At 41.7% G+C, this 23,003-nt stretch overlaps 1 protein-coding gene across 1 annotated transcript in view; it reads left to right on the top strand.

The window, feature by feature from the left end:
• The window catches only part of MTHFD1L (methylenetetrahydrofolate dehydrogenase (NADP+ dependent) 1 like), a 166,952-nt gene that overhangs the window by 42,090 nt on the left and 101,859 nt on the right, over positions 1–23,003 (top strand). Inside the window, exons 12-19 of the mRNA XM_031456547.2 lie at positions 1,380–1,516; positions 2,947–2,993; positions 5,807–5,914; positions 6,705–6,779; positions 8,059–8,161; positions 10,554–10,630; positions 16,908–17,048; positions 20,015–20,083. Of these exons, the coding sequence (XP_031312407.2) occupies positions 1,380–1,516; positions 2,947–2,993; positions 5,807–5,914; positions 6,705–6,779; positions 8,059–8,161; positions 10,554–10,630; positions 16,908–17,048; positions 20,015–20,083 (757 nt within the window). The remainder of the gene's footprint in view (positions 1–1,379; positions 1,517–2,946; positions 2,994–5,806; positions 5,915–6,704; positions 6,780–8,058; positions 8,162–10,553; positions 10,631–16,907; positions 17,049–20,014; positions 20,084–23,003) is intronic.

Below are 23,003 nucleotides of genomic sequence, written 5' to 3'. Positions count from 1 at the left end.
ACTAACCCAATAAATATAAAGTACAGAACCTAGCAAATGAACTAACCTGGACCCACACTCTTTTATTTGGCTAACACCTATTCATTTGTTAGCTGTCAGCTTAGATGTTACTTCCTCCAGGGAGCCTTCCCTGATGTCCCCAAACTAATTAGATCATCCTTCCATGTGCTCTCATAGTACAATCTACCTGCCCTATTTCCTGTCTTTGTGTTGTAATTGCTGGTTTCTCTCTCCATATCTCCCATCAGCTATAACTCTGTGAGGTCAGCAATGGTGTCCATGTGGTCATCATTGTGTCCCTGGGGCCTAGTAACCCAGATGTAGTGGTACTTAATAAATATTTGCTGAAAGAATGATTGATTGTGTTGCTGTGGAGGTCAGATAGTTGCGTTACATCTTTGTGGTCACCTCGCTGGGTTTAGCGGTTCAGAAAACTCTCATCAGTTTTTTTGGGGTTGAGTATCCTATAACTTGGCTCACATCATCTAACCCATAGAAGACCAAGTTGGAAGACAAAATGAGTTTCTGAAACTTGTAACAATGGTTAGAATACGCTAAGGGAGAATTTCATGGGTCCTTACTTGGAAATAGAGTACACACCTGTCCCATTACTTAATACTATGATGCTATGAAGGTGAGATGCTTGGTTTTGTAGGGTGTGTGCCCAACAATGAGCCCCCAGAGCAGAGGTGACCTCCTTAGTGTGCTCAGAGTTGCTGTGGACTTACTTCTTCCAGATATTTGGGGGGCTGTTGTATTGGAAGGGGTTAGGCTTAGCGTGTCTGTAGGAGGCTATAAGAATGCAGAGATCTCTTGAGGACAAAGAACTTTCTAGCTGTAAAAGTTATCAGGAAATGAATAGGTTGCCCAGGAGGTAATGAGCCTCTAGCACAATTTTTGTTCAAAGAGGGGCTTGCACTCTGATATCTAGAAGAAGATGGATGAATGAGGACGTTAGGAATCCTTCTAATAAGGGGGTCCAGCCATCCCTCACATCTCATGGACCATTGACTTACGCCTGGCGCACATAACGCACCCAATAAATGGCCCTGGAAGAACAGAAGCCAAATTATCCATCAACAAGAAATGACATCAGTTTAATTATTTAAATCATTTTGGTGGATAATTTTTTGAAGTTGATCATGTTATTGGCACTACTGCTGGATAAATGTGTTTATGTCTTGACTTTAGCTTAACCATAGCCTGTGAGTTGTTCATAGACCATGAAAGTCCAAGAAAATTGAAGGATGCAGTGAATTTTGGAGTGATCTGGTCTCTGTCTCTCTCCTCCAATTTGGTTCTTGTACCCACTGATTGATTTTGTGTAGATTGTCGAGGAAATACCATTAAATTTACTTTTTTTTTCTTCTGCAAATCAGGATCACACCCACCCCTCTCGGAGAAGGGAAAAGTACAGTTACGATTGGGCTTGTCCAAGCGCTGACAGCACACTTGAACATCAACTCCTTTGCCTGTCTGAGGCAGCCTTCTCAAGGACCGACTTTTGGAGTTAAAGGTACTTTATTTAGCAGTTAGTGTAGTTTTTGGAGTAAAATTTAGAAGGGGAGGAAAGTTTTAAGAGAGCACCACCAATGAATGTGGAATTAAAACTCATCGGAGGAGCGGGCACATTTCATACCTACGTGTACCCCCCCCAACCCCGCACATTCAGTGATGGTTGCCCCCGGGGTTGATCCTGCTGCGGGTGTCAGTGGAGCCCCTGCAGGAAGCCTGTTCCCTGGGTTCCGGTGAGCAATGGCCGGGCTCTCACTCAGGACTCCAGCCTTGAGCCGACGCCTTCCATTTCATTAGTACCTCCTCTGCTGAGCTGTTTTGAAACTCTGCCATTCACACTGGTGTTTTATCATTGCAGCCAAGGTAAAAGGTCTTTCCATCCAAATAATTCATCTCTTCAGAGTTGCTGTGTGGGGCCTGAGGGGCTCCGGAAACTGGCCGTGGATGGGGAGATGGGATGAAATTCCTCTTTGGCTGTGGTTGGGCTGATATCTGGCACCTCGACATTCACTAGTCTTCATTGATTTATCATGAATCATTCTCCAGCTCACTTTATAATGGCAGTCACTGCTGCAATTACTGCTTGTTCTGGTACTTTGTGGTTTTTAGCAGTATTACGTTTGTATTACTGTCACAGATATTAATAACTCCTAACTTTAAGTACTCTCAGCATGTCATACATTATGTAGTGCCATGAACTAGTCTTGGACAAGAAGGCTGAGGTTTTACTTGTGGCTGTGACTCTTACCGCTGTGTGACCTTTAGCCCGTCATAACCTCTCTGAGTTGCATCTGTCAAAGTGCAAAAAGACTTACAGTACCAGGCTTACCAGGGTGTTGTGAGGACCAAATGAGATAGCATATAAAAACAGGGTAAAATGTAAAATGATATGGACATGGAAGGTCTCATTATTGTTTGAGGAAAGAGAAGCCTTTTTAATGTAATAACTTCACTATTTTGAGGGATGAGCACCAGGACAAATCATATATACCATTATCTAAAATAAACTGAGAGAAGTTTGTGGTGTGTTTGTCTGAGTTTATAAGGTAGATTTTACTTAGCAAAGTTTTTTGGTCCTTAAATGGACGTGCATTTTAGGTGAAGCATAGCCACATAGATCTAATACTAAATTAATGAACTACTCTCATGTTTGCTGTAATGACATTTGCTATATTATTTTTACTCTTTTTTTTTTTTTTGTAAACAAAGAGCCAAAGTCCTTAAGTTACACAGTGGGACATAGTGTGAACTCTTTGTCCCTTCTGTTCTGCTTTGACAGGCAGGTAATGTTTTTCACTGCCTGTTGTTATTACATCTTGGCAGGCACATGCCTCCCTCTTGGGTTCGGGGAGGTGTGTCCCTGTGTCCCTGGGGCTCCTGTGTAGCCATACTTGGCAACTCATTTCAAATGGTACCTGCTTTCTTGTTTAGGAGGAGCTGCTGGTGGCGGATATGCCCAGGTCATCCCTATGGAAGAGGTACGATTTCAAAGAGACACGTGTTATGGCTCACTCTTTTTCTCCCCTGAAACTTTTTCTGTGCTCCTGTAAATAAAAGTCCACAAGACTTTATCCTCAATCCCAAAGTCCTAAAGACCCTGGAAACCAGAAAAGTTTGCATGACTCATTTGGCGGCCAAACCTGACGTTTACTATTATGAGCTACTTATAGATTTTGTCTGTGCCACTTGGTGTGAATATTCATATATTTTGCTGCAGAAATACTGTTTCTGATTAATGGATGCTGCCGTGGACCCTGCTTGGAATGTTTTGTAAAGAAATTATATGTACAATCACACTGCCTTTCTGAAGTTCAAAACATTCTGAATCCCAAAACCCATCCCAAGGGTTCTGGAGAAGAGGATGCAGACCTGTATCTCTGTTGATCATCTGTTACACTGCCAGATTCAGGAAGGCCTGGACTCTTCACTTCCATGAATTGAGACTCCGGAATCAGATACAGTCGGCTGTTTGCATCCACCGGTTCCACATCCATGGTTTCCATGGTGCCCGGAGGGTGCACCAGCATGAGCCAGTGGGAGCAGGGAGAGATGAGGTAGAGAAATGAGGCTAGCTCTTGGAGGCATTGAAGTGCACAGCCAAGAGGCCGGATATGATGTGAAATATCATGGTCAGCCATTGAAGGGATCTGGACAAGGGAATAACATGATGCAAATTGGGTTTTATAAAAACCACTCTGGCTTCTGTGCAGAGGACACATTGATGGGGGCCCAGAGTGGGCACTAGGAGTCTAGCAAGGAGACTATAAGTAGCTCAGGGGGAAAGCCGATGATGGCTTGGCCCAGGATGGTGGCAGTGAGGACGGGAAAAAGGATGACGATGAATATAAGACTTGTTTGCTGATGTTAATTAGCAGTTGATATGGGGGGTGAGATGGGGGGAGGACTCAAGGATGACGTGCAGGATACTGGGCTGAGCAACTATATAGAATCATGTATTGAAATGGAGGAGCGAGTGAGTAATGGGTGTAAGACTGAGGCTGAGAGGGTAGTGATGGTCTGAAGAAGAGAGTCCTGTTTGGGGCCCATGGACATCCAAGTGGATATCACATAGACAGCTGGAAAGAGAAATTCTCAATTGTAAAATGGGCAAAGGATTCAACAGAAACATCAGAAAAGAAATGTTAACCAACAGATAAATGTTTGTCTTCACTAGTAATCAAATTAATCCACATTAAAACCACCGTTTGTCAAACTGACAGACTTGGAGTTTTTTTTAAATGCTAATAATACCAAATTTTGACAAAGAGAGACTGAAATACAGTTTATACACTGCTGGGAAGTGTATGTTGGTAAAACTTCTCTGAAGGGGAGTTAGAAATAAATATCAAGTGCCTTAAAAACATTTATACCCTTTGTTGCAAATAAATATATTTTTAGTTTATCCTAAGGAAAAATTGGCTGTGTGTGCAAAGATAAAAACCACTTATCTATTTCAGAAATTGTATTAAGTTCCTAGAAATTTGTCAGTATTCTGTCTGATATGTTCAGTGTAGTGTTATCAGTCATAAGTCTAGTCATTATTTTAAAAAGTAGAGACAGAGAAATATATGATATCATGTGTATTAGAATCTTAAAAAAATGAAAAAAAACCATTTCACATAGCTTATAGCATTAAAAAATGGGGGAAAATGCTTAAATGTTTAATAATAGGATATCAAAGTAACTACAGTTTGAGGACTATTTAATGATGTAAAAGTGCTAGTTATATTAACGTTAAGGGTAAAATCTAAGGTATAAACAATTGTAGTGTTATGATCTCAATATTTAAAATGACAAACATGCAGTTTGCCCTGTTTTCTAGTGATCATATATTTTATGTTGTAAAATAAGATTTTAACAAGAAAATATAAATGGTTAACCTAAGAAATTAAAGAAATGCAGCTTAAGACAGAAGACTACTTTTTCAACTATTAAATTAACTTTTTTTTAGTCTCAAGTTTGCTTTGTTTCTGAACTAACTGGTCTACTAACATTTTGTGGGTAGTATTACAACCCTTTCAAAAAAGGAATTTGGTGATATTACCAAGATCCTTTAATCTGGTAACCACATTGCTCAAAATGTATTGCTTCCTAGAGACTGATTTTTTTAAAATAGCTGTCGTAGCCTTCTTTGCAAAAGTGAAAATTTGGAAGCAACTTAAATATCGACATAGGAGACTAAAAAATTTCTTTAAAACATCTGCATAATTATACAGCCCCTGTTAACTGTAACTATACACAAATGAGATTATTACATAGTAAGTTTTTTTTTTAAGTTAAGGTACAAGTATGCTGATTCCACAAATAATAATGTGTGCACGAAGATTAGAAGGAAAATAACAGAAATGTAGAGTCATGAGGGTGATACATTGCTTCCTATTTCTCAGGCTCTCATATTTTATATTACTATTTTTATTTTGTGTATCTACTGTTTATTTTATTCCTGCCTTATTCCAAAGTAAATTTGATATGGTACTGTTTTCTTAATTATAAAACAGTGCATACAAGTAAATGAAAAGAACACCAAAATAAGCAAATCAGTCATTAAGTCCATCAGAATTGTTTTGCTCTTAACCTGGGAAAGGAAGTCTCTGCCATAGAACATCTGTTTGAGTGTTCTTTGCTATCAAGTGGAAGACCCTAACATCGAGGTTCTAATTTAGGCTGTTTTATGGCCCTAAGTCCCTTTAAGGATGTGTAATTTGTGTAGCATTTTATTTATTCAAAAAGTCTTTGAATACTGCAATGGTTGTTTGAAACAAGTAGAATGCTGTTTTCATTTCATTTCCAGTTCAACCTTCACCTGACTGGGGACATCCATGCCATCACCGCTGCCAATAACTTGCTGGCCGCTGCGATTGACACAAGGATTTTGCATGAAAACACTCAAACAGATAAGGTGAGAAAGGCTCCTTGTTGGCCATTTTGGGGCATCTTATCCTGGGATATGTCCTTAGTTCTTAAGGAGAGGATCCATACTTTGGTCACATTCTCAAATGGGTTTATGACCACTGCCACGTCATTGGGAGAATTATGCTAATTTAAGCCAAATAGTCTTCAAGATGAGCCTTTAGCTTGAAAGGTAGTTGGTAGACCAGTTCTCTTCATTTTGCCTGTAGGTCTAATCTCTGGTCTAGAATAGGGGGTTAGAGGGGTATCTTTTTAAGACTCTTAACGTTACATGCAGCTACCCTAGATGTGCTGTTAAACAGATCAGGCTCCTTTTTTGGGCTTCAGGTGCGTGCAGTCTGAGAGGTAAATCACACACCTGAAGAGGACAGACTCCCAGGTGCTAATTCCTCATAGACATAGGATGTGGATAGAAGTGGGAATTTCTGGTACGTTTTATAAGGCTCCAAACTTCCTCCAGTTAAACTAACTCCCTAGTGAGTTTTTGAAGCCAGATACAGAGATAAATTTTAACGTGATAGTTATAAGGCTGTGGATCAAGGAATATATTTTCATGCAAACTCTTTACAATGTGCATTGTTTCAGATCTAGTCAGATTTATTAAAATGACAGAACTTAAGTCTAAATTGTTTACATTAGCCAAGAATTTTAATAGGATCTGTAATCCAAACAGTTTGGTTATAAATGTAATGAACTTTGTCATATTGTATAAATCGTCCCAAGTTCATAGTTGGCCCTTAAACTTTTGTGGGGTTTTTGTTTTGGTTTTGCGTTTTTAGGCTCTGTATAATCGACTAGTTCCTTCAGTGAATGGTGTTCGAGAATTTTCAAAAATCCAACTTGCTCGGCTGAAAGTAAGTTTCCAGTTAGTGATTCTTTAAAAAGAAAATATCCTAAAAACAAATCAGAAAAATTGGTGAAGCCAGGAATTTTGAACTTGATTTGATTTTGGTTTCCAGATCTTTCTTTCTTTTTTTGGGGGGAGGGGTGTGGATATTAGACTCTAAAGAGACAGAACAGTACAGCAGAGATTGCACAGAAGTAGATGCTTGAGGCCTGGATCCTGCACCAAACAGCAGGTGGACACATTATTTCACCTTTGTAGATGTTGGTTCCTCATCTGTAAAATGAGAGGACCACTTCGCTGGTCTCGAGTACCCTAGTCAACTAGCAAGTGAGAATTGCCAGCAGTCTTTCTCTTTCACATTTCTTGTCTTTCTAGGAAAAAGACAGAGCCTTTGACAATTCATCTATTTCAGTTTTTTTTTTTTTTTTTTGCAGCAAAATACTAAGACTGTATTTGTGGATGTGCTCTTAATCCTTATCCAGGTTATCATTTTCTAGTGCTATTTGCTACTTAATGCCCTACTCATCACATAGATTTCCTTGTGCTCTTTTTTAGAGATTAAAAAATGACTTTAATGGTATAATTTACAGCCACCGGTTAGTGAGAATTGGCTTAAGAAATCCATCCCCTTCCTTCTTACTGAACCAAGCACTGTTTGTTGAGAATAGCGCACAGTGTAGTGTCCTCAGCAGCTCCGATGTGTATAGTTTCCATTTCCCAGCTTCCTTTCTTATGCTTCTTCATTAAAAACCACTTTCTTAGAATGTTTCCCTTATGGAAAGAGGTGCATTTAAAGTTTTAATGTGTTGTTTTTTTTCCTCATGGAATTAGAAATAACTTGTTTTTGCTTTTTAACGGCGGTCCTGAGCATTGAACCTAAGACCTCACGCATGTTAAGCACGCGCTCTAACACTGAGCTCTACACCTCCACCAGAAATAACTTGTTTTGAAAATGTAGACATACACATTACTTGAATTACTGGTATTTGTATTTGAAAAGAAGAACCAATGAGTTGGAGCAGAAGTGAGATGGACCTTCTGAGCACAGCACATGGGGACCACGTAGAGCAGACTTAAGAGCTTCAGGCCACAACAGACAACATGGTGCTTGTTTATTATGACAAATACCAGTGTCTTCCATTTAACAGATGTTTGGATTCTGGCATTTATTTGTAAGTTGGCCTAACCTACGATTTATGAGGGTCAGCTTAGTTTTTAAAAAGGCTTTCCTGGTCGTGGAGAAGGTGAAAGGAGAGGGATCGCATTTTATTTTTCTTTATTGTTAGAAACTAGGAATAAGTAAGACTGATCCCAGCGCTCTGACGGATGAGGAAGTGAGGAAGTTCGCCCGTCTGGACATGGACCCCTCCACCATCACGTGGCAGAGAGGTGGGTGCTGACCACCAGACCAGGAGGGCGGCCCGAGGTCCCGCAGAAGCTTTTCCACCAGTTTCACAAATGCACAATTTGATTTCTTCCCAGCTTGTGTTGCACAAATCCTCCATTTATTTCAGTCACTGTTATTTTACCAACCTCTTCTCTCATTCTGGCCTCCTATTTAGGAGAAAAGGCAGTTCCCTTAGCTCAGTCCCATCTACCCCACCTCTTCCGGGTTTCCGAGGAAAATGACCTTTCTCTTGTCTCGTTCTTCGCTGGCCTCTTGTCCTATATTTGGGAGAAAATGTGTCTCCCCTTATTTGTCCCGCTGCCCCCCTCCCTGCCATCCTGATCTCTCCCTTTCTCTTTCTTACTACTAGCTCTAAGCAGCTTTGAAATTTCTGTTTTCAGTGCGGAATTTTTTCTAAGTCTAGTGCTTCCAGCCACTTAACTAGAATCCCCTCCAGCACTTCAAAGGCCACGTGGAGGGACACCTGTGCCGACTGCCCTCTTTGCTGGGACACCTGCTCACATCTCCTGAGCTGCCCTCCCCGCGGGTGGGGCAGCAAGCACTGAATGTGGATCAGGATCCTTGAGTGCTCTGTTGTGCGTCTTTGGCTCTGTCGCTTAGAAGCCAGGAAATAGGTGTCGCTAACCTAGCATTACTTTCTGATATCTTTCTTGTGTGTCACAGTCTAATCTTTACATTTCTCTTACGTCTCCCTGACATTCCCCTCTAGACACCCAGGGGGGCTTCTCATGCCACTGATGATAGATAATCTTGCTAACTTTTTTTTTTGGCTTGTTGTGTTCTCTTCACTAAATAAAAAAACAGCTGAATTTCCAGTGAAACGATCACCTCAAGATCGTGTGTCCTACACATGAGAGTAGGAAGTATTTTTACTGTATCTGATTCTGCACCGTCGGGCTTGGGAGTAAGTACTAGCTAGTGATAACAGTGAGGGGCCTTCCTTCCTCTGTGTATACTCTGGCTTAGAGTCATAAAGAAGGTTTCTGTGTGCTTCATGGGTGTTGCTTGGATGTCTGAATGGGTGTGCGTTAATGCGAGTGTATGTATGTGTGTGTTTGTGAGAGAGAAGAGCATTGTATGTAGAGAAAGAAATGGGCAGCAGGTGAGTCAGGGAACAGCAGAGGTGCGCAAGCTGGGCAGGTCGGCTAGTACTTTGTGTGTGAAAGAAAAACATTCACATTTTTCCTCCTTCAGGTGCTTTTGGTCCCCAAAACACAGTTCCCACCACTGTTTTTGTCAGCACCGTATTGTACATTCAGTAAATTGGATCTAAGCTGTCAGTGTGGACAGCTTGTTACTTGAGGCCCCATAAATTATTAGTAAAGCCTGTCCTTCTGGCTTTGATTCTCGGCATTGTAAATTTGGTTTTACAAACAAAATATAAATCAGTGCAATTCAAACAAGCCAGTGAAAAGAACAAAGAAAACTGTACCCACTCTAATCAAGTTGACTTCTTTTTTACCCCCTAATACTACTTTATTTTGGAAGTTTTTTTGTGATAACGTCTACATAGCAACATCATTTTAGTCATTCATAAGTGTGTAATTCATGGTATCAAATATATCCACAAGGCTTGCAGTGGTTACATCTTCACTACTATCTCTACCCCAGACCTTTTCATCATCCTCAATAAAAACTCAATACTCACTAAACAGTAACTCCCCTTCTTCCCTCAGCCCTTGGTAACCACTGTTCTGCTCTCTGTCTCTATAAATGTATCTATTCAAAGTACCTAATACAAGTGGAATCATACTGTATCTGGTTTATTTCATTATGCATAATGTTTTCGACATCCATCCATGTTGCAACATATATCAAAAGCTTGTTTTTGTGGCTGTATAATATTCCATTGTGCATATATACCACATTTTGTTTATCCACTCATCTGTCAGTGGACACTTGGTTGTTTCCATTTCTTGGCCGTTGTGAATGATGGTGCAGTGATCACAGGTGTGCAGTACCTGCCTCCAGCTCTGTTAGATACACACCTGGAAGTGGAATTGCTGGGTCAGATGTTTGTTCAGTGTTTAACCCTTTGAGAAACTTACTTAATTGCTGCTTCTTGTGACTCAGGTTTCAGTGTAAAAGGGACACTGCTTTAGAAATGCCTTTCCTTACCGCCCAGTCAAGATGGCACCCTACCCCTACCACTGCCCTGACGCAAGCATCATAGCCCCTCCTTTGTTTTCTTAAGGCACTTACCACCAGCAAATTGACCCTAGTCTACTGATCATTTCTGTGTCCTCCCCCAGGACAGCAGCCCAGGGAAGCCAAGCTTTGTCGCTTGCTCTCCACTTGGGACAGTGCCAGACACACACCAGGTGGCCAGTCCCTGCTTGTTGATCAAGTCATCTGTTCTCTCTTCTTTTCCAGTCGTGGATACAAATGACCGATTTCTACGAAAAATAACCATTGGGCAGGGAAACACAGAGAAGGGCTATTCCCGGCAGGTAGGTGGCGCTCTCTCGAGGGCGCGCTCTGCCCACACTTGCGCTTACAGTCACCCAGAAGCTGGTTCTCTTCCTTTCTCCTTATCATTCCTCCACCTGCCGTGGCCAGTGGGCCTCCCCCCATTTCAAGGTGACATTTCCACTCCCCCTACAGACTGGGAAAGGAGCAGGAGGCAGAAGGTCTCCAGTATTATTTTGCCATCCTTTTTCTGTGTGATTTTAGTTGTGTTTCTGTTGAGAGCCACTCAGAATGTCCTGAATATAAATTCTAATGTATTTTATTGCCAACCCACCCAGTTAGTACTGTATCTGCATGACAACTGAAAAATGAAAGTCTCAGACACATTACTCAACGTTTCATAAACCAAAGAACAAACACTCAGTTATATGGCTTGATAGCCTGAGAAGTTGTTAAGGATAATGTCTTATTACCCTAATCTAGAAAGTGTGGAAGATAAATTATGATGCCTACCTTCATTTTAATAGATGGAGTGATGGTGCTTAGGGAATATAAATTCATTCCATGATTTTTCAGCCAGGCACAGCAGAACTCTAAATTATTATGTTTTGTAGTATACTTTATATTTTAAGACAGTTTTAGATTTATAGCCTTTGCATTGTTACGTTTTTATTAGTGTAAAAAGAATCATGTTTACTGCAGTATTCAGTCCTCATATCAAATAGACTGTTGGACCTTTTAAAATGTTGTGAAGTAAAAAGTGAATATGACAGTTGAGTCGAGAAGGCAAGCTAAGCCCTTGTGCTGCCCCTCTTCCAAATCCTGGAACCTGCAGACACAGAGTCCAGACAGGCAATATCCCTGCTCGAAAACCAGAGTCATTGCCACATACTTTGGAGAAGCTTCTGAAAGAATTGGATTGGTGGAGAAAAGCACCAATGAAAATATGGTGGGAGTGCTGAGGGTGGGGTCTCTAAATCTAAAGGCAACAGATACCTACTTTTCAGAAACAGGATAGCGATGGGGACAGTTCCCAAAAAGCTGGTGGACACATACCCTCCTGGGACACCTGTGTTGAGCCACAGCCAGTGGATGCCTTTGTCTCAGTCTGTGGGCCTGAGTGTTTTTGTGAGGCCAGTGCTCATAGCCCAGCCCTGGGTGGGCGGGGGGCTCACAGCACATGTACTGTGCTTACTATCTGAGAGTGCAAAGCATCTTGTTCAAGGAAAAGCGATATATTGTGACACTTGGGAAATGGCAGCCTTTTGTCATTTGGGCAGAGGGCACCCTGAGGACGAGCAGTGGCCCTGGGAGTGACTGCAGGATGGAAAGCCAAGGAGCAGCATGTGCTATGTCCTGCCCTCCTGAATGTCTGCAGATAGGATGAGGTCGTCAGAAACAGGTCCACAGACGAGGAAGAGGGAGCATCAAAGCCAGGAATCACCTGCATTGAAAGAAAACCCTTATCATGAACACAGACACCAAAGGCAGCAAAGAGAAGCTCAGATGCCCAAGGAAAACGAGATGGCAGATCAGATGGAGGAGCTTTAAAGAGCTTACCATCAGCATGAAGGATTAAGAGTTACCCTACACGGGATGAGAATTAGCTGTTATGGAAAAAAATGAGTTAAAATCTTGCAAATAAAACTATGGTGTCAGATCCACAGTTAGTGGATTGAATAAGAGAATAGCTTAACTGAATTAGAGTGGAAAGTTTAACTAATGGAATTCTCTCTAGAGAACATACTACCACAAGGAAAGCCACAGAAAATACAAAGGCAAAGTCAGGAGACATGACACATGGAGAAGTTCTAACAAGCATCTCTTAAGAGTTATCAGTGAAAGTAACAGGGAATGGAGTGAAGAATGTATTCAAGGAAATAATGAAAAGAGAATTTGTTGACTTGAAGGAAAAACATAGAATTTTTGTGTTAAAAGGGTCTAACAAATGCTGAGCAAGATACATTAGGTAGACATACACCTAGGCACATCAGGTTTGAATTTCACACTACTAGGGGTGAAAAAAAAATTCAAAAGAGCCAGAGAGAAAAACAAGTCTTGATTAGTCAGAAAGAAGTAAGACTGAGATCAGCATCAGGTTTGTCGCTGACCGCGCTGAATGTGACGTGACATTGGGACACTCACTTGGAGTTCTGAATGAAAAGGATTTTCGACCTAGAATCCTTAAGCAGAAAGGAAAAAAAAAATACTGGAATGGAAAATACAAGATAAGCTGGCTGGAATAAGTCAAACATGTTAGTAGTTGCTATAGATATGAACTGGCACTGACCTAAGATGCAAAAACTCTAGATGATTTTGACATAATGAAAAATTTAAATCTTCCATATGGAAAAGTGATTTACAAAATCATTAAAAGATTAGCAACAGACTGGGAGAGGTTATTTGCAGTATATATATAACAAAGGATTAATGTGCCAAACATAAAAAGAATTTCCATAAATTAATAGTCAAATACTGCTCTCAGTAAGGCCTTCAGTCGTCACCTTCTTTTAAACTGCACCTCCCTTTCCCAAACTCCCTCTTTCCTTTCCCTGCCGTCCTTATTTGTTTATCTTCTGTCTCCCCCGACTAAGATGTGAGTTTCATAAGGGCAGGAGTTTTGGCGTGTTTTGTTCACTGCTGTATTCTCAGTGCATAGAACTTTGTTAGGCAGGAGTGGTAAATGTCCAATAATTACTAAAGAAATGAATAGAAGAAGTAGACGATCATTAACAAACACAGAGCTAAAATGCTCACAAGCAGCCATAAAACTGCAAATTAAAACAGTGGAGTCTTATTTACCTGTGAGCTCATCAAGACATAAATAAATTCATACTAAATGTTAGTGAAGATGCAAAGAAATAGGGACTCCTATACATTCTTAGTGGGAGTGTGAATTGTAAAGCCTCTTGGATGGCAATTTGTTAGTATTAAAATTTGAAAAGTCCCAACAATTCTAATTTTGAGACTAAAGATTAAAAAAAAAAGGAGGAGGAGAAAGAGGAATATTTGCTCATATACCAAAGCAAACAAACAAACAAAAACCTCTGGGGGGAGGAGGGTATAGCTCAGTGGTATAGCATGTGCTTAGCATGCATGAGGTCCTGGGTTCAATCCCCAGTACCTCCTCTTAAAAAAAAAGAAAAAAGAAAGCTAAATAAATAAACCCAATTATCCCCCCCCCAAAATAAATTATAAATAAATTAAAAAAAAAAAAAACCTCTGTATAAGACTATTACCTGCAGCATTTTTTGTATTGGTGAAAATTTGAAACAACCCAAACGTTCATCATTAGGGGCGATCACCCATATTTGGCATATCCTTCTGCACCACAGACACAGGTGACAGTTGAAAATAAAACAGTGTATATAAGGGGGAGTGACACGGAGCTCTCGTACCGATTGTGAAATGGAAAGTTAAAAAACAAATTTAACACATTAAAAAACCTAGTTAGGCTTCCGGTGGCAGGGTCTGGGGAAGGGGTGGCAGGCGCCATGTCTGGCTGAGAAGGTGGCAAGAAGAAGCCCCTGAAGCAGCCCAAGAAGCAGGCCAAGGAGATGGACAAGGAAGATAAGGCATTCAAGCAGAGCAGTAAGAGGAGCAGAAGAAACTCAAGTTGCTAAAAGCGAAGGCTGCGGGGAAAGGTCCTTTGGCCACAGGTGGAATTAAATCTGGCAAAAAGTAAGCTGTTCCTTGTGCCTGAGGCAATGATGATCCTTAATTCCATTCCTGTTTAAAAATCTGGATTCCCTGCCATAACATTTGTTGCCACCCGTAGCTAGAATGAAGTGTTGTCTTGGAACCTGTTGTATATTTAAGAATAGACTTTTGTAAAAAAAAACAAAAACCCAAAGTTAAAGTGCATATAAAGTACATACAGTGTAATCCAGTTTACATTAAGAAAAGGCCGGCATCTGTGTTTTTCTGCACATGAACACATAGAATGCAAGCTGGAAAGACGTTCACCTCTGACATCAGTTATGTCTAGAAAGACGAGTCGTAAGAAAAGCCTTTCACATTTTCGCTGCGTCTTTTTGTACCGTAGGCACTGGAGAGATATGGGATTAATAGTGTCTGTGACTGGAATGCCTGCTGCCTGCCTTGTCTTGGTAGGCTCGTTACATACATTAGCACATTGAGTTTGTAAATCTGGTTTGCAAATGAGAAAAGTGGGCATATCGTGTTCAGTAACTTGGCCAAGGTTATATTCTGTGTTGCTTTATGCATACATATTTTTAAATAAAAAGAGATTATATTTAATAACTTTAACTGCTTTTTTAACCTTAAAACTCTATTGAGGTGAAAAAGATATGAAAATGAATATATGTATGTTCCTATTTAAAAAATAAAATAACCAGCAGGAAATGATAGAAAAAAAATGCATGTGCATCATGGTAAAATGAATCCATTACTGAAAGATTATTTTATTAAAAATAAACTTAATGTAAAAAAAAACTATTGAGGACATCTTTTTATGTCAGTAGAGGTAGATCTATGTCATGATTTTTTAATGGCTATATAATACCACATCGTGTAAATGTCCCATAATCAAGTCAGCCAGTTCCCTGTTAATGGACACTTAGGGTATTTGCAGTATTGGGCTATCATAAGTGATCTGTAACATACACATAATAACATATAGACATATTTGCATGTAATCTTGCCTGATGATATCCTTAGGACACATTCTTAGATCAGTAATTGCAGAGTCAAAGAAGATGCAGATTGCAGTTGTTCACATGCATTTCCACATTACATACCTGGAAAGCCATGGCAATTCACATCCTTGTCAACATGGCATATTGTCTTTTGTTTAAACCTGTAATAAACAGTGAGAATAATCTCGTTTATACTTTTATGTGATTTAGAAATATTTTATTTGCAAAACAAAAATAGCCCTCTCGTAGCTACATCATTCAGGCATAAAATGAGTAATTCTATGTTGGTCCTTGTTTCATTTTTGATACTGCTTATGATGCAAAATTTTGAAATTGTTAATGATTACAAATGGAGAACTTATATGTCTACTATAAATTCCACTTATTACTTACACAGTTAATATTTCAAGAATATTTACAGTCTCAGGTTTTGTATAGGAATTCTCAGTAGTTTTAGTCATTTTTCATATGCACTGTTTTTAATGGAACCGTGGTATAGAGAATCTTAAATTTCATACAATGAAAAAGCACATATGTTTGGAATGGGTTATACTGAGAATGTAATAATTTAATATAGGTATATTTGACTTGCAGGTAATATTTTTTCACTAAGTCAGTGACTAATGAAATCTCAACCAGGAAGTAGCCAGAAAGCTCCTTATTTCCCTCATTTCCGTTCTTGTCCGTGTCAGAAGTGGACAATAAAATGACTCAGGAGATGATCCCGCTGAAGTTAACCCAGTTCACCCGCCTCTTAGGTAGGAGAGTTCAGCTGGAGTGTGATGAAATGGTTTCGTCCAGTGGCTGAATCAGGAGGAGGAAGCAGTCCACGTTCCTTGGGTCTCTTTTAGTGCCTATTGGACTGTGTGCAGCTTGGAATCAGAGCCAGGAGAGGGAACAGGAGGGCCTGGGAACAATTCTCAGGAAGTAGCTGCTCTCCAGCATTGGCGGCTGGAAAATTCAAGATCTGATGTTTCTAAGCCCCCATGGACAGCTTAAAATCGATTCTGTGTCACCTTGTGACTGGGTGGATAACACAAGTCAGGGTCTCGTCACCACTAGTCTGAGCTCTAACTCTGGGAAACTGGCCTCAGAACCACCTTCTTTCACTGTCTGCTCCTTAGGTCTTTGCTGGGCAGACACCTGCAGCCCCACATAAGTAGCAGCGGAAGTGGTGGCTCTTCATTTATTCCGCCCACATGCATTGAACGCCTAGTGCATTTCACACTCAGCCCTCCAAGCTGGGGACTTAGGAGCAAACCCTCCCTAAATGGTCCCCGTCTTCATGGCACTTACACTCCGGCAGTGGAGACGTGCATCCATCAGATCATCACATTAATCATTAAAAGCCTGAAGCATGCCACAAAAGCAGACCACATAATGCCACAAGCTGGTGTAACGGGGGCCTAGCCTGGCCGAGTCCTGCTGAGCATAGCAAGTGGAAGAAAGTTGGCTGCAGGGGGCAGGCCACCCCAGAGAGCACCAAGCCAAGGATTGTGCATGTGCTGGACACTTAGGAAGCTTGCACATTCCAGAACAGCTTGTCGAGGATTATATCCCCCGGCCTGCAAGCACTTCATTGCTGAAGTACCGCTCCCTGTGGTAGTGGCCACGCAGGTGGCATTGCAGCTGACCGGTACCTTGGCTCTTGCTGTCTCAGGCGCAGTTTGACATCGCGGTGGCCAGTGAGATCATGGCAGTGCTGGCCCTGACCGACAGCCTCGCGGACATGAAGGAGCGGCTGGGAAGAATGGTGGTGGCCAGTGACAAAAACGGGCAGCCCGTGACAGCGGATGATTTGGTAAGTCTGTCTTAGAAGCTCCAGGGAGCTCGCTGCCCCTGTTCTTTTGCAGTCAAGAGGATGAAGATGTTCATCATCTTGTGTCAGTGGGTATAGTGGGAATTCAGAGAATTTCTGCACACATATTTTCCCCTTCACAATCCTGTCTGTCTTACAGCTTCATAATGTTCTCGGGGGGCATTTTCAATGTGCTTGTACCTGCCTGTCACCGAAGCAATGAAGCTTATTTCATGAGCCTTTCATGATTCTTTCTAGTTCTGACCTCTGCTCTGCCTGGGGTGGGGTTGTCCTCCTGCAGCCTGTGGCTTTTTTAGAAAGTGATCTATGCCTGTTGTAGATTGAGGGCAAATCACCTTTCCAAAGAAGGAGTGACTCCACCTTTATGAAAGGAAAGATTGAAAGTTGAAATTGGCACATTTTTGGCTCTAGTCTGCTCCCTGGACACCCTGGCGTGTTTCTGTCTTCGACTTGAGTTTCATATTATAAAGCAGCTCTCCCCCTTAATAATGCTAACTCAGGTAGCTTTCTTTCTTTTGAGTGGAATGATGCTTAGAAAGCTTTCTTGGCATCCTGGCACACCACCACCTTTCGTAGTGCCAATTGTAATTTGGTACGCTAATCTTTTGAGGGGGAGAGGATAATTAGATTTTTTTTTTTTAATGGAGGTACTGGGGATTGAACCCAGGACCTCATGCATGCTAAGCATGCACTCTGCCACAGAGCTATACCCTTCCCCCTCCTCTTCTTTTTAATAACCACCTTTACTGCTAACCCCCATCAGTGGTGTACCTGTTTCATTTGCTTGTGTTGTTCATAAGCACATACGTATGACAGAGGCCTATTGGACAGCTATTACTCTGGATTTAAGCTTACTTTCCCACATATTGAGTCATGTATCATACTGGGATCTTAAATGCACACTGATGATTGAAAAACTGTTGAGAAAAGCAGAAAGGCAAATTAATATTTTATTAATTCCAAGGGCTTGGATGTAATTTTAAACCTTTGCCAGAATGTCGTGATAACTTTTTCGCTACTTTTGAATAGAACTCTGCCTGCCTCATTAGTCTTGTCAAGTAAATCAAGTAGGTATGTTTGTATCGGCAGCCCATGGGATGCTTGGTATAAAGCTTAAAGGGGAAACCCAAATCCTGGTTGCTGTAAAAGTACTACTTTTTAAAAATTATCAACATCCCAATATTTCTGTCTAAACTAGCATATTATAGTTTGTATATTTCTCTGTATCCTCTTAATCTTGGTTATCAATAAACATGTGTCAGCAGTGGTTTGAAACTTAATCCACAAATATTATTTTCCTAAATTTATTGTTTTTATCTGTGATAAATATCTTGGATCTGGGAGGGGGGAAAAAACCCAAAGTTGACCCATGTTAGTTATGTTTTGCTTGTTTGCAAAGGTACTTAATTTCTTCAAATTGTGTTTCATGCGGTTGGAGCTGTCAGTAGCTCGTCTGCCATAGGAAACTGAGGGAGGATTTTAGGAGCTTTTAGCCTTTTATTTTTCTACTTTATAACTTGTGTTTGATTTGGTCAAAAGAATTTCTGTCTTATAATGAAAATCGGAATAGATGGCCCCTGAAAGTTTCACGTGAGGTGGTTGATTCTGATGTCCTCTGGAAGAGTATGTCCAAGCCCTCTCCGCTGGGGACTCGGGACTGAAATGGAGGGCAGAGCTTGTCGTGGACACGACCTCCCAGAGCTGCTTTATCTGGTGAGGGTTTCTTTGCATGTGTTTGATAACTGTCAGTGAGGGAGGAGCAGCCGAAGATGAGTTGTGTCTCGGAAAAATAATCAGGTGGTAACCTACCTGAGAGTCCCACGGAAATGCCTGCCTTCCTTCTCCCTTTAGTTTCTGGGAAGTAGATTTGACGGGGGTGGTTAAACCCGGAGAGCACAGAACAGTAGACAGACTGCTGCCTTCTTCCGCCTGCTCTGTTATGAAAAGGGAACTGATTGCTTAGAGCCCTTCCCGGCTGGCTGCTTTCACAGTAAGACATCTTAATATGTTTATAATAGGTAGGTTACAGTTCTTGCAATGTTTATTTTGTACAACAATGTAGAAATTACATTGGATTTTCTTAGAAATCTTCAATGGTTAAATATTCTAAAAATAGAAATTGATCGTATAAGAGAAACATTTAATATTGTTGGTGATGGAGGTGGAAGGAGAAGGCAATGGAGAGCTGAAGATTCTCTAGGTTCTCCCACCCGATCTGCTGGGATCTGTTGCATGCCGCTTCTATTTTTCAGGGCTATATTCCCATGCATTTTCTCATATTGTGGCCTTCAAGTAACTGGCTAGTTTGTTGGAAGATACTTGCCCAGTGCCTTTAGGAAAGGTGGAAGGGAGCTTTCCTGTGTGGCCTTCTTTGGCACCCTCTCCCCAGTAGTTCTCAGACCTGCTGTCTCTTCTCCTCCTCCTCCTTTCCAGAATGGGAGAGGAAGGTTCAAGAGAGAGCCCGACTCAAGCTTCATAGGATTAGAAGGAGGCAGCCACAGTCTGTGCACATGTGGCATCAGCTTCCTTCTAGGCAGACATAGCATGAGATTCGTAACCAGCCTTGTTTTCATTCTTCATCTGATTTCTCTGGGCAATAATGTAATCTCTGGTCATGAAAAATAACGTGCACGATTGCTGGAAAACACTTTCAGGCGAACTGAAAGATCTGCTTTATGGCAAGCATCTTCCCGATCAAGGAAGGTTTTGAAAAAAATGCAATGACTGCTACTACCCCATCAGCCTCACATCTGAAAATAGTTGGCATCCGTGCCGGCCAGTGGAGGAAAGATGGACAGAGGCAAGGGTATTGCGTCACCCGTAGCTCAGAGGTGAGGGCAGCCTTTGGGGCTACCCATGTGGGAGGCAGGCTGGTGAGATTCGAACTTGTGCAAATGATCTTTCGTCAATAATCCAAATAAGTTTTTTTTTTCCTCCCTTTCCTTTAGGGGGTGACAGGTGCTCTGACTGTTTTGATGAAAGATGCAATAAAACCAAATCTGATGCAGACCCTAGAAGTAAGTAGATATTCTTTTTGTAGAAGTTGTTGACAGAGTTGCATTCATTGGTTCGCTGTACCTCCTCACACGTGAGCATTTACAGCCAGTGTGAGCCCCGAGGAGCATCAGAGTAACTGTTTGGTCATCCAAAAAAAAAAAAAGGTTAAAAGTGTATTTATCAATTCTTTGATATGATTTGTCTCTTGACTAATGAAGTCCTAATTGACCAGAGTAGAAACTTAGAAATTCAGTGTCTAATATTTCAGTAAGTTGTTTGGCCACATTTATCCTGTTTACATGATTTTTTTAAAAATTGAAGTATAATTGATTTACAATGTTGTGTTTTTGGTGTACAGCATAGTGAGTCAATTTATTTATTTATATATATATATATATATTCTTTTTCATTATAGATTATCCCAGGCTATTCAATATAGCCTGTGCTATATAGTAGGTCCTTGTTGTTTATTCTGTATTTAGTAGTTTGTATACATGATTTTTTACATGATATTTTTTGATATAGCATCTCATAATCATTAGGTTTGGGGGAGGTTTTTGTTTTTGTTTTTTCTCCCGAGAAAAACAAATAGCAATTGCTGAGAAACGTTCTCCCGAAAAGTACACTGAATGCCCTTTGCCATCCTCTTGTCTTCATTGAACTTTACTCACCAAATATCTCTATTGTAGTCCGTTTTCTAGTCACATGTCTTGCTCATTGGATGTTGTAGTTGACTGATTTCTTCCTCCCAGCTAATGAGACCCCAGGATTTGGAAGTAAACAGGGAGGCAGTACCTGGGTTGGTACAAAGAGACAAGTGGGAGGATGGGGCTGGGACTGGGGAGACAGTGACGTATCCTAGGTGTTTTAACAGCTCTCTGGGCAGGAAGTCGCCGGGTTGCAGTGTTTGCCAGTTTCCACGGTGTAAATATCCCCACCTTGGCCAGTTCCTAGCTCCCTTCCGGATGTCACTGAACAAAGGAGTTGGGATGAGATGCCCACCAGCAGTGGTGCCAACAGGCTGTTTGTCCTCAAGCTGTGGTGGGACAAAAAGGGGGAGGGGGGACCAGAAGGCAGGTACATTGGGGGAAGACAGGTCAGAAAGACAAGTGGAATGGCCATCCGTTTATTCACTCACTCGGTTGATGGAAAGTTCGGTTTTGAGTGTGTGCTCTGCCATTTACTAACTGTGACTTTCAGCAAGTTTGTAAATACTCTCAGCCTCCATCTTCTCCATGTAAAATGCATAACAGTGACTAACTTAATGGGGTTATTGTGAAGATTCAGTGTTTATCTAACAGGTAGTGTGAGCAGGCTGCTTTGTAGTAGGTGCCTAGGACATGGACCCGAAGACCAAGGTCCCTGCCCTCTTGAAGCTTACACATTAGTGAAGACAAATGATAGACCTTTCTCTCCTGAACCTTGAGTTCCTTCCTCTTTCTGGATCATTCCATCAGCATGCAGACGTGCTCTGATAAAAGCCATCTTAAAACAAAACAAAACAGTTCCCAAACCCTCCTTATCCCCATCCACCTACCACTCCATTTCTCCGCTCCCCTTCACGGTGGGAGGTTATCATCTGTAACTGGGGTCCCCGCTTCCTTACCTCCCCTCTCTCCTCAAGAGCCTCAGCCTGACCCCAGGCTTCTCTTCTCCCAGCTGCTCCTGTCAGGTCAGTCTCTCCGTGTGACCAGGTCTTTGTTTCTCGGTTGGTGTCTGTGTGACCTCTCAGTGGGGCTGACACCGCTGACATCTCTTCCTTCTGGAGCTCTGGCTTCCCCGCAGGCATCCCCTGTCTCCTTTGCTGCCTTCTCAGCTTAGTCCTGAAATGTTGGAGGGCCTGAGCGCTCACATCTCCAGCTGCACTTCCCTCTAGTGTCAGCCGTGTGATGACCCTTGAACTCTGGTTCTGAATCTCCAGCCTCAGAATTTCAGCCTTGTAGGTGTGGTTACCAAGAGCCCCTAGGGTGGGTAAAAGGCACTTCAAACTTATGTATGAAAAAAAGCATCTTTGATTCTCAGCCACATCCTACTTCCTCCCAACTGTTTCATCCCCCAAACCTAGTCAGTGGTTCAAACCAAAAACCTAGGAATGGTCCTGGAGGTCCCTCCCTCTGCTCCCTCCCCATCTCAGCCCTGCAGAGACTTTCTCCAGGATGAGTCTCTGATCTATCCCCATCTCTCCAGCCTCAGCCACCAGCGTGTCCTCCTGCCCCATAGCAACAGCCTCCAAGATGGTCTTGCTGTTTCCACTTTCTTCCAAAATTCTTTCTCCACTCAGAGCCGGATATCTCTACTTAAATCAGGTCCTCTTGCCCTCCTGCTTAGAGTTCTTGGGTGGTTTACCCTTGTCCTCACTCTTCCCTGGAAATCCCACAGGATCTGGCCCCACCTCTCCCCTAACCCGTCCCTCATTCTCTCTGCCCTGGTCTGCTGCCCAGAACGCTCCTCCTGCTCTTCACCTGTCTGGTCCCTTCCCATCCCTCAGAACTCATGAACTTTAAATATCAGCTTCCTGGGGTCCCTCATTCCAGCAAAGCCCCAGACACTCTGCCCTGTCACCGTCTTGTCATTCTCTGCATGACACAAAATATTATCTGATTGTCCCTATTTCTTTGTTTGTTTACTGTATTTCTCCTCCCACCAGGATGAAAGCAGGGCTTTGCCCATCTTGTACACCACCGTGTCCCAGCTCCTAGAAAGTGCCTCACGCATATTAGGTGCCCAGTAAAATAATTACATGGATACTTATTATGTTTACTACATTGCTCCTAAAAATATATATTTGTTAAATAAATAACTGAATGAATGAGAAAAAATACATAATGAGATGTGATATTGCTTCCTCATAAGACTTCCCCCTCAAAAATAAACACACTGGGTGGGAGAGTATAGCTCAGCAGTAGAGCAAATGCTTAGCATGCATGAGGTCCTGAGTTC

Source organism: Camelus dromedarius, chromosome 6 (assembly GCF_036321535.1).
Source record: "Camelus dromedarius isolate mCamDro1 chromosome 6, mCamDro1.pat, whole genome shotgun sequence".
In the NCBI taxonomy this organism is placed as follows: domain Eukaryota; kingdom Metazoa; phylum Chordata; class Mammalia; order Artiodactyla; family Camelidae; genus Camelus; species Camelus dromedarius.
This window is presented reverse-complemented; position numbering and strand designations above follow the sequence as displayed.